General features: G+C 42.6%; 2 protein-coding genes across 6 annotated transcripts in view; both read left to right on the top strand.

The window, feature by feature from the left end:
* The window catches only part of LOC120905134 (neuropeptide CCHamide-1 receptor-like), a 77,430-nt gene extending 74,018 nt beyond the window's left edge, over positions 1–3,412 (top strand). For all 3 annotated transcript variants that reach the window (XM_040315912.1, XM_040315911.1, XM_040315910.1), the window contains exon 9: positions 957–3,412. In XM_040315912.1, coding sequence (XP_040171846.1) covers positions 957–1,050 — 94 coding nt within the window. In that variant the 3' untranslated portion in view covers positions 1,051–3,412. The remainder of the gene's footprint in view (positions 1–956) is intronic.
* A 7,103-nt stretch (positions 3,413–10,515) lies between these two features.
* The window catches only part of LOC120903576 (MOXD1 homolog 1), a 53,041-nt gene continuing 47,743 nt past the window's right edge, over positions 10,516–15,813 (top strand). The window contains exons 1-2 of one of the 3 annotated variants that reach the window (XM_040313096.1): positions 10,516–10,697; positions 12,658–13,429. In XM_040313096.1, the coding sequence (XP_040169030.1) occupies positions 13,025–13,429 (405 nt within the window). In that variant the 5' untranslated portion in view covers positions 10,516–10,697; positions 12,658–13,024. Of the gene's footprint in view, positions 10,751–12,147; positions 13,430–15,813 lie in introns of all 3 variants that reach the window. The other 2 variants (XM_040313095.1, XM_040313094.1) reach the window with 2 other exon arrangements.

Here is a 15,813-nt window from a genome sequence, read left to right as displayed (position 1 = left end):
CAAATGACAACACTACAGAATTGCTGAACTTGTCAACGCCTGCTTACGAACAATTCAATATCTCGCTGAAAGTGTCAATTATATGCCCGAACGAATCAACAACTCGCTGAACATGTCAATAATATCATTGAAAACCCTGTAATCATTCCTCAAGCTGTTTAATTCATGAATTAGTTAAAACAAACATATTTTTACGAAAACCGTTTGTTTACTTTCTGATGAGAATGATCCAAGCTGCAGTCCAAGGGGTACGAAAGTGACAGCTCTATAGTATCGCCGAACTTGTCAACGCCTGCTTCCGAACGATTCAATATCTCGCTGAAAGTGTCAATTATATGCCCGAACGAATCAACAACTCGCTGAACACGTCAATAATATCAATGAAAACCCTGTAAGCAATGCCATGAAAGCAGCAATCTATAACACTAAAAGCCTCAACCGTGATATAAAGCTGAAATTTTGGTTGCTATATTGAACATGATTTAGCCTTGGGCGTTGGGAGAGCGTAAAGGTGTTTCATTGAAAGTAAATAGGACTTTTGCACATCCCGTAAGAACATGTCCTGTGCTAATGTTAACCTTTTAAGCTTTTGGTTCTTCCGAATACACTGAAAAGGTTAGCAAATGGTTCTGCAACAAAACAGAGTAATTACTGTAAATTATCAATCCTTTTTTTATTCATATGTGGATCACACGAGCTTGAAATGAAAAAGTAAGCAACTCCGTATTTTGTGTAAAAATAACTTCATGCAAGCTGTAACTTTAAAATGGAGTCGATATATGCTTTAATCTAGAGTAAATAATTCAACATCAAGATTCAATTCAATACATCGAATTGAATCAGCATTACTCATCAAACATTCACAATTCACCGCTCAACAGTTTTATTGATTCTTCCCCACAAAAAAAAACAAGGAAAAATAAACACCCCGTTTGCTTTTTCTCTCTCTTCCGCAGAAACATCCAGGAGACGACGATCGTGATGATACCGAACGGCAACTCCAAATCCGACGGTGCCGTGCTCGAGAAGGAAATGGTCTGTTTGTCGTAACAGCGAAAGCACCATCTAGCGGGCACCGGAAACCGACCGAAGGGTGTCCCAAGGCTAGCAACGACCCACGAGCTGCCGTCGGACGAGCACACCGAGGGTGGCAATGGCTGTGCCGGGAACGGGACCGGCAACGCTGACCAAGATTTGTGGCCCACCAAAGGGGCGACAACCTGCGACCGGAAGGTGCCGACCGTCGGGTTTCGGTTGCCCCCGGGCCGTTCCGCCGTACGACCACGGCAGACGTGCGAAATGAGCAAGGTTTGATTTACGACACCTCGGTCGACAGGGCAGCTCGGTGTGTGTGTGTGTGTGTGTAGGTTGGGCTTAGGTGGGCGTGTTTGTATGTGTGTATGTGTGTGAGTGTGTGTGTAAATATGTAAGCAAGACTGTCCATCTTCAAAATCGGAAGATAATTGTTAAGTGTTTCGGGGAAGCTTTGCGGCTGAGTAATTGGGAAGCATACATGACCGGCAGCCATATTGGGTGTGGGTAAAAATGTTTGCGCACTATTCTGGACAGTAAGGTAAGGCGAACATAAACACTGAAATGATGCGAATGCGTCACGTTTTTAGAATGTTTGTACTACTAACCCAGATGCTATAGGGAATTTGTTTTAGCTTTACTCTATGAGAGCTTTTATTGCGCCTAAAGTTATGCAATCGGCATGACCAGATTGCGCTGTTTAGAATGAACAGACAAACTCTTCCGATATTGCAAAACTTTACTAATTCTTCCTTATGGTGCATGGTCGTCCAGAACCGGTCTGTAGTCAAGCACGTAACAGACAACCCAAATCTACACACTCTCAACAGAATGCTGCCAATGTTTATGCAGCCGGCACAATTTCACATTCGGCATCGTCTTGCATTCGTGATACATTCGATAAATTTCCGGAAGAGCCAACATTTCACAGGAAGCCATCTGGCCTCAGCCCACTTTGCTACCGTAAGAGTAATTTGTGGCTTATCATGTCAGGAATTTGTCTTCGACGGTCTCAGAATCTCGCCTTCGGTCGGTAGCAATTTCGATTCAATTACCTCCACAGTGGATGCAAATATTCGAGCTGTAACCGTATCGCATTAATATTCCACACGCACGCACGCCTCCCCGCCATTCGGTTTGCAATTGTTTGCAAATGTCAAAGGTTTGCTTGATTCAAGCGAATGGCATCGGTTGGCAGAACCAAAACAGATTCATTTTGTTGCAGGTTAGCATGCGCTTGTTTTTATTTTTATTTATCTACATTCAAGAAATAAAAACATTCTTCCCATAAAATAACACACAAAGTCACAAAAGAAAGGGAGGAAAATTAAGCCTTTTTTTGTCCCACAATCCCTAACCACAAAAGAGAAATCATTGCCACGGCTAAATGATTTTCCCTTCCAAGATCAAGCAACTGGAAATGCTTTTTGCTTTTCCATTTCACTCCAACGTTAAAGGGCATCAAAGCAGGCCGGGAAGACGCCCTTCCTAGAAGGCCCTCGGCTCGGCTTCCTATTCTCCTGTATGTCTGGTGTCACTTTACGTCATAAAATGCCGTTCAAAGTTGAAGTTTATGATTGAATTCGGTGCGTTTAAGTGCTGTGTTGCTAATATATGCGGGTTAAGGATGGGTTATATAGGGTGTTTCTTGGAGCAGCATTGACATGAAAGAACAGGTCAGGCAAAATGTGTTTACCCACTGTCCAATGCCAGTTGTTAGGTAGCAATTGTTCGTTGAACTTTTGCCGAAGCAGCTAAGTGGACATCCGTTGTTGGAGAGGTTGTTAAGATTAAATCACAGGAAAAAAGGTTCCACCGAAAACGACTTCACAAACCCCAAACCGCTTCAAACAAGTTCAACTGCAGCGAGATTGCAAACACTCGAAACATTCTAATTACAAGATAATTTCCTCCCGCACGGTGCTGTCTTATTGTTTCCGAGATAAACGCGCGGTGAAGGCACACAGAAAGAGACCAGACAAAATCCGGCTCCAGTAGAAGCAAAACAACAAAAACAGGGGCAATCCTCGTCCAGGAGCAGTCTTACGCTTATCGCTCTAATTGTCCCAGTGGAAATAAATGTGTCAAAAGAAGCAAACTGTCCTGGCAACTGGCGAGTAAGAACAACTGGCGAAAGGTTAAACACAGTCACCACAAATTAACTGTGGAACTGTGAGCGGTTGTGCTTTTTCGTGCAATGTGCCACAGAAATGCTTGAAATCACGGTCCCGATAAAGTGCCACCGTCGGACGGAGCTTTATCGCGACGGACGGACGCTCGAGCTTAAGATTATTAGTCAAACAATTAGGGCAACAATGGCATTGCGAGATGCCCGTTAGGTGTGCGACTTTTTTGCGGTAAGCAAAAGAGGGATAGGAGAGATGAAACCCATTTTTACTTCGCTTCAGAGAGATGTCAAGTACATCGTGTCTTAATTCTAAGGTACGTTGTCTTATCAAGCTTTCTTGCGTTAGAGGTTTTTTTTCATGTTCTTGTGGACTTAAAGATGTTTTTTTTTCGCATTCGAGTAAAAACTCAAGTTCATTATTCAACTTGCTGCGGTAAAAGCTCAGGAACGATGCAAGCAAAGGTAACTGACGTGTTTTTGTGTGTCTTTTGTCTTTGAGCAGCTGTTTTCTGCAGATAAAAGCTACCAGCTGTTGAGCAGTTGGTAAACGACTGTTTCATTTTCTCCCATTACTGAGCATTTTCGTGTGATCATTTTGCGATGGACCCGATTACGCTGCACTGTAGCTATTATTAGTTTTAAAATACTTTACAATGTTTTGAAAATAATTAAGATTTTGTTATCAATACAGATGGGATACACTATTTTAACTCTATTAAAAACATCGAAAATCTGCAGTGCAGCTAATTTGTAGTTGAGGTACAGTTGATTTTACATGTAAATGAAGTTACTGCGTCATAGTGAAGAAAACGTGCTTACCCAATTGTTGTACCCATTGCATACATTTAGGCGTCTTTTGCGTGAAGCATTCAAATAGGCGACGGCTTCACTAGACTGTTCGCGCCTGCTGAATAGAACTGTTCTCAAAGCTCTACATTTCCCAACTTACTGTAGACTGGCAATTTATTTACATGTTACTGTAGGGTTTTGCTACCAATGTGATCTACATTTTAAAAGCTTTTCCCTTTCCGTTCAAGAGCTCATGCACAATTTCAAGAAAAATTATGCACATTATTGTCTCAGCATACGACATTATTCCGACGATGACATTGTTTTGCATCTGAAGAGTATAAATTGGCCTCCAAATAGCGGCTCCAAAGTACACATGGGAAAGAAATATGTTGTCAATGAGCATTCTTTTTCTCTGAACATTAATTAAACCACCAGCCACCACCATGTACTGTACCAGTTTGAACCAAAAAAAAATGTTGCCAAAAGCTCTGACATTTCAGTTGGTCGCGAGCGTCAGCCACAGATCCAACGAAACAAAATAAAATGTCAAACCCACATTCGGTGCGCAGCAAAATACGCTCGTGGGATGTGGATGTGGCGATGCTTAAACCATTGAGGGCAGCCAAAACGCACCAACACGATGCTGCGTTCCACGCGATTGAAGAAACGATTCGGTCATGAATTTTTCATGCCCTTTCTCCGGTGGCAGTGGAGAACTTTTAGCTTGCTCTTTTGAGCTGTTTTAGCTGGGATTCAGTGGTACGAGATGGTACGCAGAGCGTAGAAAGCGCAGAGCAGCGTCCGGTGGCACGTTTTGTTAAATTTGTTTTTAGCAAATCAAAATCTAATCACAGAATCATGTTCAATAATGTGAAAATCATCCAGTTTCAATTATTCATGCGCCTGTCACATTCTGCTGACTAAAGCATGGAGAGATGCTGCATGAAGATGTCGTTTGATAAAAAAGCACGTGCGCCTTCATTGGGAGATGTGACGATTTGTATGTGGTAGATTTTCAGCTTGCAAAAGCTTCAAAAGAAAAGATATCAAACAAAAAAATATCAAACAAACACACGAAGTAAAAGCTTGAACATGCGCCAAATCGTGTCAAGAATGTAAAAAAAAAACAGTCATTTTGTTATGCCAATTGCATATCGCAAGGCGTTTAGTCCTCTCTTTCATATTTGAAGCAAATACTTGGGGTATATTAAGGTACAGAACGGCAGTTGATTAGTTTATTGCATTCGTAGACTTTCTTATTCCTTTTTTATTATAATTTATTTTTGTTATTTATCTCCTAAACTTAAACAATATAAAACAGAGTAAAAATTAATAACCACATGCTATTAAGGCGAGGAAATTACGTATTCTAAAAGAGCTTGAATTATTGAACCATTCATTAAGCTCATGTACATCATACAGTTTTAATGTATTGATCTTTAACTACAAGCCATGACTCCTCGTACATGCACAGTACGTCCATGTCCGGAATTTATTTTAAAATATCACCAAACATACTCTCCCACAGGTTTACTATCCCATTTTCATAACAATTTGAATCATACCCTGAATCCTTTGGTAAATCTCATCCCGATACGCTATCTACCATGGGACTGCTTACCTAACCTTCGCTCCTTTGAAGTGAATCTGCTGAAAGAGCTTTATTCCTGCCACAATTTGCCATTTCTTTCGAATGGAAATCCCTTCATCGTGGCGCACAAAAGTTCGTCGGAATCGATAAGCATGATTTATTGAATTTCGAGAGCAATATGTGCGGCAAACATACGAGAAGAATCCTTACATGTATCTCGTCTGAAAAATTGTACGTTATTCGTGTTCCGTGTACAAAACTCCCTTTTCTTCGTTGCTCTTTAACTATTAAAGCAGTGGATCTACTTGTCTTTTCGAAGCATATGACATTTCTTTCGAACTCTCGCTCAACCTTTTTTAAGCTTTCTAGTAAACTAGAAAAACTTCTACTTGCATTCATACAAATAGAAATGGATTGACAATATTGGAATTGTTTCCAAGCATTCATCAACACTGTCAATTTCATGAGCTTTGAACTTCTTCGAATAGAAATCATTTATATTCTTGTACGCATAACACCGGAACAGTACCCAGTTCGGTTGTTTGTTTTCGATGTGCTTTGGTTTCCTTTCATTTGTTATATTCGGTAGTATTTGCGTTTTGTTTTTCGCCAATTCTTCATAACTTCAAATTGCAATCACCGCAACTGTTCATCCCTTGTTGTAGGTGATTTGTCTGCCCCTATTTTGCAGCAATCACCAGCCAACGCAAAACCGACCCACGTCGGTAAGAAAACCTCCAACAGCAGTACCGTTCGAACAATGCACTCGCTTAATGGAAATTATTTCGAGTTCGATGAAAAGCTCCAAATCGTACCGGATTGCTCGTCGGTGGGCGTCATAAATCAAATCAAGCTTACACGCCACGTGATTTGCAGCGATTGGTAAACACGTGCCCACCCATAGGGTTCGTCGTTACCGTGTAAATAAGCACGTCTGATGGCCAAGCCGCAGGCAAAAGAGTCTGTAATATAGAAACATTTGTGTAAATTTTGCCAAAAAAAAATAGATTCAATTACCGAGTGTGCGAGGAGTAGCACAAATAGGGGGAAATGGCATCTTCCATCCTAAGCATAAAATATGGGTTCTTGTGCAGCAGAACGGTAAAATTGTTAATTAAGCTAAATATAGGCAAATTTATTTATGTCCTCGCCCACCTTCACCAAACACCACCACCCATGGAATGCTTTTGATGCGTACGCAAAGTCGATAGGAATCCGGTACCGCTGTACAAATACGATGCTTTTGGGAGCAAGTTCACATGGAGTTTTGGTTTTTTTTATTGCGCATCTCCACGCTTAATGGTAAGCCGCTGCTAGGAACGAAAGCTGACACTAATCCCTTACTTACATCGCACACCTAGAACCGCTTAGATGTAACGAAAATCAAATAAAGCCAATGTGTGTGTAAGAAATTGACAAACAACTTTAAACGAAAAAAGTATGTAGACAACACAACGTAAAATGAACGCAAATTCGAAATCACGCCCCCCCAAAAAGGCTAATCCGAATGCGTTTCTCATCAGTGCTGTTGAAAGTAAATAGATAAAAAAGTGTTAAAAAAACTAAAGAAATCTTTAATGTAAAACCAAACAAAACGAATGCCTCCTTGTTTGGGAAGTGGGAAAAGGGTAATTTAAAAAAAATGATAAGCAGTTTGTACAGTTTGTTGTTCGGAGGCGTTCCCTACCAATGCTCTCTGGCGCAAAGGAGCAAAGCAGAACCTTTTACAGTCACGTCAACCAGGAGGCAGGAGCAGTTCTAGCGAATGTTTTCGTTCTCCTTTTAGAAATAATGTACTATTTACAACTGGGCAGTGGAATTGCGATAATTTGTAAGCAGTCCTTTAGTGTAATGAATAACAGAAGTATTTAAGCAAAGTAGAGATATTCAAGAAACAGTGTCGCACGGGCGTGTGAATTGAAGGATGAAATAAAAACGTGATTTATCTTAATGCTGGTTTTAATTTCTTTTTGTTTTTGTGTGTCTGTTTTCATTCATTACTTCATATGTGAATTTCTTTTCAGCATGTCAACCAAACAAACTTTTTAGATGCTTTACACGAAAAAGCACGCCTAAAGGTAGGCAATTGTGTGATTTATTCAGACATTGGCTGCATACTGCTCGAGATCCATCATCTAATCACGTACGCAGCCAGACGGTGAGATTTGAATTTACGAGAAAAAAAAACACATAAAAAAGAGTTGATGTTAAACCATTTTTTAAATTACTTGCAAGGATTTTTTTATACTATTTTCTATAAAGGGTCGGTCTAGTAATTTTGAATTATGGATCACTTAGCAGAAAATTCTAACCCAGCATTGCCATCGCAGAAATTTACCAGTTTAAACATATTAAATAACCAATTGTAGAGTATTGAATTGTCCCAAATTTATTCCTGGCATTTTTTTGTACTTCACCCCTTTATCTGCTCCAGTTCCGGATTTCGTTCCGTTCTCTCTCTTCCCATCGCTATTTCCAGAAGCATAATTTTCACGCATCAAAATACCGCTCGCCTATGTATGTGTGAGCTGTCGAAGTATGTTTGTGTGTGAAAGTACGATCGCAAAACAGCAAAACGCACCTGGCTTTAGATTGTCGCCCCTTTTCCGTTATCGGTTCACCTTTCCGTGCATGCTTCGCTGTAACCGCAGGCCCTGCCACGCTGTTCAGCTTTTACCCTCAGATCGCGGTAAACGAATTTTCGACCGAGCAAATGGTAAAGCGAGCACATGTTGCAGGGCACACGCGTTAGGCGACGGAATGATGCGACGTTCAGTTGTTTTTTTGCCAGTGTTTTTGTTTTGTTCTGCACTTTTCGAGAAGTTTCGCTCGATAGCGATGAATACCTGTTTCCGCAACGATCCGGTTCGAAGGACCAAAGATATGATTAGGATGAATATTTCTCTGGTACGAGAGAAAAGTGTTACCTTCCACTCGAACCCTGCCCCTTTCGCTGGAACAGCATTCATTTAGAATGTATCACAACAAATGGTAGACTATTAGTGGATGCAAATTCTGGACAAACGAATGAGATCTGCGTCAGGAAAGTATAATTCAGCAACATTGTAAGCACCCGCTTCAACGCTGCCACGGCTGATGCATTCCTTTCCAATCTGTGTGGTCGTACGCGCGGCAACGAGCAACTTGGACAATGACAAACGATTGTCTTGCAGTTTCCCTCCGGTCTGCTTGGATTGAATAATTGTGTGCCCGTCACCGCACCAGCACACAGCTGTGTCCTTGCAAGGATGAATTGAGCGTAATTTGTTGCAAAAATGTGTTGCTTCCCGCGGCGCTACGGATGGAGCGTGCAATATGAAAAAATGAGTTTATCGAGCGTTGAGCTCACCAACGATACTTTACATAATCTCCCTAGCTATAAGCTGCAAGCTGTTCATGCACAACATTAAACACACACTCCATATTACCCTAATTACCCCAGACTCTACAATCAGCAACTCTATTCTAATAGAGTGCGCGATCACTTCAGATCACTTCCCAAATCAATGCTTTCTTTTCCTGCACCCTATTTCGTGTTCTTCGTCTGATCTATTCGGTTCTTGAGGATTCAGAATTATTCGACCCCAGACACAGGGACACTCTCGTACCGAACAGGGGACGTAGCGCATCTGGTGATGCATCTTCGCTTCCTATGCTGCACACTCTTCTTGCTTTCCTTTACCTTTTCCCTGCGCTTGTGCGAAAAGGGACCTCAACCACACTGTCCTGCGATGCCTGCAGAAGGAAATGGTATCCTTCTGCTTTGAGTGTTTTCTTCCCTCGTTCTTTCTTTCTCTTCCCGTCACTGCCTCGTTTTTGGTACCGTTCAGCTGTGTTTGGCTGTGTGTGTGCCGCACCATGATGGGTCACATACGCACCAGAAGGTAAATATGATGTTGTCCCGCAGTTTTTGAGCAGCTTCTCGTTAAATGCTGCCGGTGGTGCACGTTTAGACCCCCAAAAAGCGGGAAAGGCGATTGACACTCGAGAAAAAGATGTTAGCTGGTGCAAAGTGTACAAAGTTTATTTAACAGTAGATTATAAAAGGAAAAGGTAGAAATTATTTAAATAATGAAAAAATACAAAAATAAAAGTATTGTGCCAATTTATCTATGTTAATCACGATAAATTGGAAACATCTTATAAACAAATTGGTTCAATTTACTAACATTTCTTTTTCTACTCTTTTTTATCAATAATAAAATTTGACATTATGACTGCTTAGTTCTATTGTTTTTTGTTTTGTTTTTTGAATTGGTGCTTTTTCATTTTTGCCAGTTTAAGTATGAGAGAAAATCTGTAGTTTTTTTATTAGTTTTGAGCACAATTTGCTTTGAAAAGCTATAAAAATAATGCATTGTTTTCTCTTTTTTACAATCAAATATTCTATTCCATTCCCTTAAGGTATTTATTATTTAAACTTATATTATATTATATTATATTATTATATTATAAAATTATATTATTTAAACATACAATCCGTATTACAGGAAATTGTCTAGAAAGGACTGTAAACAATTGTTGGATAAATGAAACGTTAGCAAAGCAAGCCGAAATCAATGTATAAAATAAATAAAATCTTTTAATAAAGCCCACAATTTCACATTGATGTTAAAACTACTAATAGAAAACTTCCACTTTCAAAAACAGTTTATGTAACATATTAATATTAAAAAAAAAAAGAAAACCCACATTTCTAGTGCTGCGTTTGTTTTGTACACGGCTGTTCGTCTGGTTGAGGACTGTTATCCACGAGCCCTCGAAATTTACGGCACACCGAACAGAAGATAGGGCCAAAGCATGCGGGAAAGAACAAAAAATCCTCTCCCCCGTTCCCTCCGCAACCGAAAGAACGAACACACTGCGGAACGGGTGCGAAGCAGAGCAGAAAACGCGTGTGACAAAAAGAGAGCGAAAGAGCGAGAGCAAGCAGGAAGGAAAAGCATTACGCCGGCTACGGTGGTGTGCGTGTGCCCGTACCGTTCGCGCAGATGTGCAGCAGGCACCGTGCGACTGTAGGGGTCAAAGCAGGCCCAGCGCACGCAGCCTACAGCAAAGCCTCGGTACCCGGGAAGCTCGCAAGAGGTGCGTTCTAGCGAAGTGCGTCGCTCTATACACGGTTTGTTCGCGCGCGTCCTTTTCAACGGTGAACGAGTGAGTGGAGTATTTTTTGTTGTTGTAGTTCCAGTCAACTTCGAGCGAAATAGGTTGGTGAATTTTGAGCGATGTGCATTTTATTACCTCCGCTGTCATTCTCACGGTGTATCGATCTGCTCGCGCTTCTCCCACACCGAGACAGCACGAGAATGATACGCGCGCGGTGTTGTGTTTTTCTTTTTGCAGTAAAAAAAAACGTTTTACGATAGCTATTACTCACCCGGTACGGTGTGTCCGCGTGTGTGTGTGTGTGTCTGGGGGTCATAAAGCCGGCTTTTTGTTGGTGCTGTTTCTGGCTGCCTGTTCCGTGTTGTGATTTTGCACGACGATCCCTGTGCCCCCGCCTGACCAGGCCGAACCAAGTGTATGTTGGTCGCCGTCGCCGCGACCTGCTGCTGCTGCTGCTTGCTGCTTATTTTAGTTTTCTGTTTATCCTCCTCCGTTCTCGCTTGCAGCCGCGGCTTTATGCAAGCGACATAGTGCAGAAACGTATCCAGCGAGGACGGGATGCGAAAACAAAAACGAAAACATCGCGAAACTCCACTGCTGGCCAGATTTTTTTTTGCAGCGCTTTTGTCGCCCCCGAGTGTGTGTCGTGTCCCCCGGGTGGGGGAGAGAAATGGGCGAAGATCGGGACACTGATTCGCGGACAAAAGAGAATAAGACCGTGTGGGACGGGTGAGAAGATTGGCGTGTGTGTGTGTGTGTGTGTGGAAGGCAAAAATTCGCAACAAGTTTCAGTTCCCACGGTTTTTTCGGGACCTCCGCGCGCGGGCACTATAGAGGGGCCAAGCAAAGTAAAACGACAAAACAGACACACGGTGGCCCTGCCCCGAAGGAACGGAAGATCCCATTAGCATTTTGGCAATGGTCCTCTATAATGGGGTAACGCGCCCTCGCGTGTGTGTGTGTGTATGGACGATTCGCAACAAAAAAAAAACAGTGCAAGCAAAACGGCATAATCGTGGTGTGTACGTGATTATAGACATTAAGAGCTGTGCCGCTAAAGCCGCTTCTCCTTCACCGAAATGACACAGCTATCCATCAAAGCGCGTCAACGACCGCTTCCTATCAGCTGGAATCGAAGCAACCTTCGATCCCTTTCGCTATGTGATCGCTCCATCGTATTGGAACGCTTCAGCATACTGCCATGTCCTGCTGGGGTTGAAACATTTTTTTTTTCTAATTCGAATGAACCCATAAGATGAACCGGGGGATGAAGAAACTCGATTTAAAACGCTCACAAAGGAGGAGGGGAGGGCGAGAAGATGTGGAAGACGAAAAGACGCACAAAAATTAATAATTTGCATACCCATTCCCTTCTGTGTGGGAATAAAACAAAAACACACGCACACACACACACAGACACACCAACCTGGTGGCCTGAATTTCTAATTCGATTCCTATCTATTCTATTTTAACGTCTTTCTTTCGCTTTAATCCGCAGGTGGGGGTGAGGGTTTTTCGATCTAGCCACGATCGAGCTTTACGGCCCCCAAGATAAGCCTAATTAAGCGGGGCCCCCACGATCGATAAGTGAATAATTCGGCACCCGCGCTGTTTTCCGCCCGCCGCTGCTGCTGCTGCCGTTTGTGATTATATTATTCGCTTCACCATCGGCATCGAAGCTGCGTAAAACAAAAGGGAAGAAACAGTGATTGCTGGGTGCCTGGCCGGGTGTAAGGAATTACAACAAATTCTTCCCAACAAAAACCCCCCCGCGGGGAGCAATCTAGGGAGGCTGTTCTTCTAGTTGCGTGGATGCTGCTCGCGTGTGTGTGTGTGTGTCTATTTTTTCGCGTTTTTTCACTCCCCAAAACGGCCCTCGGAGTGTTCAGAGGTTCAGTGAAGCGAAGTTTCGGTAGAGTGTAAATTATTGTTGATGGTATAATTAAAGCAAATAAGTGCTTGATTATTATCCCTTGCCCAATAATTCGATCTTTGTTTTGAGCGCTAGTTGATGCTACTGGAAAGGCTGCGAAACGAAGGCGAACCGTGTATGTGTGCGTGTGTTTGTGTGTGTAATTGTGCCAAGTGATCGATTGGAAGTGTGCAGTGTGAGAAGAGGGAAAAGGTCCGCGTTGTGCTGAAAGAATCAGCTTACTAGTGATCGCTTTGAGCCCTTTTGTGAGAAACAGGAGGAGACTAAGTCCTCATCCGCTACCAATATCAATACCATGCTGCCTCTTCTGCACTGTGCCGTTGAATGTGTGTGAAAAAAAATAGCCAATTGCAAAAATAAAGTGTGTAAAACAAAGGAAGATATAAATCGGCAAGCCCTGCCCTGGCCGGATTTTGCGAATAAAGCTCCTGCCCCAATCATAATGGCATTTTGCGTTCGAAAGGCTCGCGAACCGTGCTACGGTCCATTAGCTAATTATAAGCAACCGTCAGGGTGGCTGGCGGCAGCGGCACCACCCGCCAGACTGCTGCTGCTGCTGTCGACGATGCTGCTGATGTTGCCAGCTGCCCACGCGATGGGGCTGGCAGCGACAGTGCCGTCGAAGATCGAACCAGTCCATCATCGCTGGACGCGCTCGGAAGCGATGGACCCGAACGGGCTGTACACGCTCGACTGGCACATCGACCAGAAGGACATCGTGTTCACGGCGACCGCCAACACGCGCGGCTTTATGGGGCTCGGCTTTTCCCACCGGTCGGAGCATATGGCCGGGTCGGATCTGGTGCTGGTGTGGGTCGACGATCGCACCGGCAAACCGAACGTGCTGGTAAGTTATTTCATGTATTTTTGTTCTTATTTCGGTTTACCCAATATACTTTTATCCCGGTTGTGTCTGTTTTTGCAAAGAATTTGGAATTCCAGCTATTTTTAGGAGAAATTTAAGGCCCTAGGGATTTTACAAGCCTAAAAAGGACCATTCGAATGCGATTTATTGTTACCTTTTTACGGAACTTGTTTTTTCCGAAACATTGGTGTCGAGACAGGGAAGACATCTACACGGCAAAATGTTGTCTAAGACACGAATGCACCATTGGATTAAAAATCAATAGTATCTAAAGACATTCCTGGAAATTTGGCACTAATTATACTCTGCAGATCTGCCAACTGAAAGCCCTATATAGGATGTATTGGGTCAATGTTTTAAAAACATGTCCGTTAGATAGGAATTTCATATATTTCACACCCGCTTCTGATATTGGATGTCTTGAAATATTGGATCTGGAAAATTGGAATTCTAAACCTAATGAAAGATGAAAGCATTAGGTTCTTTCCTTGAACTTGAGCCTTGAGCCACACTAATGACGCGCTAATTGATCAAACACGAATCTCAGTATAAAAAAGCATCCGGCACATCGCAAAAAAACAAAGATTCCAACATTAAGTATCGACTCCAATGCCTGGTCACAGGTGACTTCAAGAAACTTTGGCATTCTCTCGAATCTCATATCTTACGAACCATTAAAATTGACTTCTTCCAGTGCCACAGCGCATGCTAAAATGCTTTCACATATACAAAAAAAATCATCCGAACTGGACAACTAGTCACACTCGGGAAATACACAGGAAACGATATTATGCTTTGAAACTCTCGAAAGGAAAATAAAGTCCGGGAACCATGAAATGACCACTATCACAGAATACTCTGATCTTATCACCACCACCACCGGAAGAGAAAGAAAAAGGACACAAGAATGCTGTGTTATAAAACGGGAAATCTTTCGCCCGGTTTCGTCGTATGTCCCTACTCACCCCATATCCTTCAATCCCGGAAGAAGGATCTATTGGCTGCGTAAATGTGACGGCTCTTTCCGGGATTTGTAAATTAAATTCCCCCTACTGCCGGCGCCACCACACCGTACCTTCCGACCGGACGAACCGGACGAACCGTTGGGTTCGTATCGGTTCTCGGTGCGTTTGCATTATGTCTCCCTTGCAACAGTGGGTCACCGATGGCTTGTCGACCTTTCAGAGTGCCAGGCCCCGGGAGTGCTGGAAATCAAACAATCGCTTCCAGAGAATCATCCAGGCAAGCAGCAGACATTGATTTTTCTATTCCTTGGGCTTTCTTTCTCTATTGCAAAGATCGACGCGTTCTTCTATTGTGGTTGAGTGGTAGAATGATATTCTTGGGATGATTTTCTTCGTCTCCGTTGATCTTTCTGTGCGTCTTTCTATGAACCTTTTGATGGGCGTAAAGGGTTGAAACGGTTGCTCGTTTGAAGTGCATCTGATAACCTTGTGCTGTTCATTTGTCGTATTATACTACTTTTATATAACTTTTTTGTTTGTTCCCTATGTGTGTTGTGTATTGTAACTATCTCGATAATAAGTTTTCTGTTTTTCTTCGCTTATCCAAGATTTCTTCTTAGTTTACTGTTACCAAACTAAATAACTTCCATATTCAATGTGACCTTCACCGCATTCTTACAAATTGAGGCTCGAAATTGAATTCTCTCTGTGCGATTCTTATCAAGCCTCCTCCAACAAAAAGCTCAACACCACTAGATAGCCTTGGCTGTAATAACCGTCTCGGACAAAAGCCTGACAACTCGAAATAGAAACGAAAATCGGCGCAACATTTATTATCATTTCCAACCTCCAGCGTTCCTCTTTTGCACGCGCTCTCTTGCCTAAAGCTCTTCACATCTTCAGTCAGCGTGTTTATGTTCTTACCAGCTTTCAGCTTTTTTTCTTCTTCTTCTTCTTTACCCGTTCACCCGCTCTACACTGCTTTGTTGCGCCGCTTTGAGAGCATCGGGTGTAGTTTAATTAGTTCGTTACATCTTTCTCCGCATCTCCGCACCGAAATGCAATCAATTTCGTCACAGTGCCCACGAGCGCGGAACGAGCCACGCGGCGACCCGGTCGCGGCTCGTGATTCCGGTTCCGGTCGCGGTACTCAAGTGGAACCGTGCGGGGGGCTTTCAAGTGAGGCAGTCGGAAAATTGATGCCGTGTGGCCAGATATTAAATATAGTACCTGCCGGCGATTTGTTTTGACCGGTTCACAATTAAAAAAGGCAATAAAACCTGACAAAGCTGGCAGAGTGGATTAACTTGTACAGATTGTGGCCCATTTAATAATTTATTTTGATTCTAACACATTTATTGTGTAAGTTTATTCATTTATTTGCTTTGTCTTTTGTTTATA

Source organism: Anopheles arabiensis, chromosome 3 (genome assembly GCF_016920715.1).
Source record: "Anopheles arabiensis isolate DONGOLA chromosome 3, AaraD3, whole genome shotgun sequence".
Taxonomy (NCBI): domain Eukaryota; kingdom Metazoa; phylum Arthropoda; class Insecta; order Diptera; family Culicidae; genus Anopheles; species Anopheles arabiensis.
The sequence above is the reverse complement of the archived record's forward strand: the minus strand, read 5'-3'. Positions and strand labels throughout refer to the sequence as shown.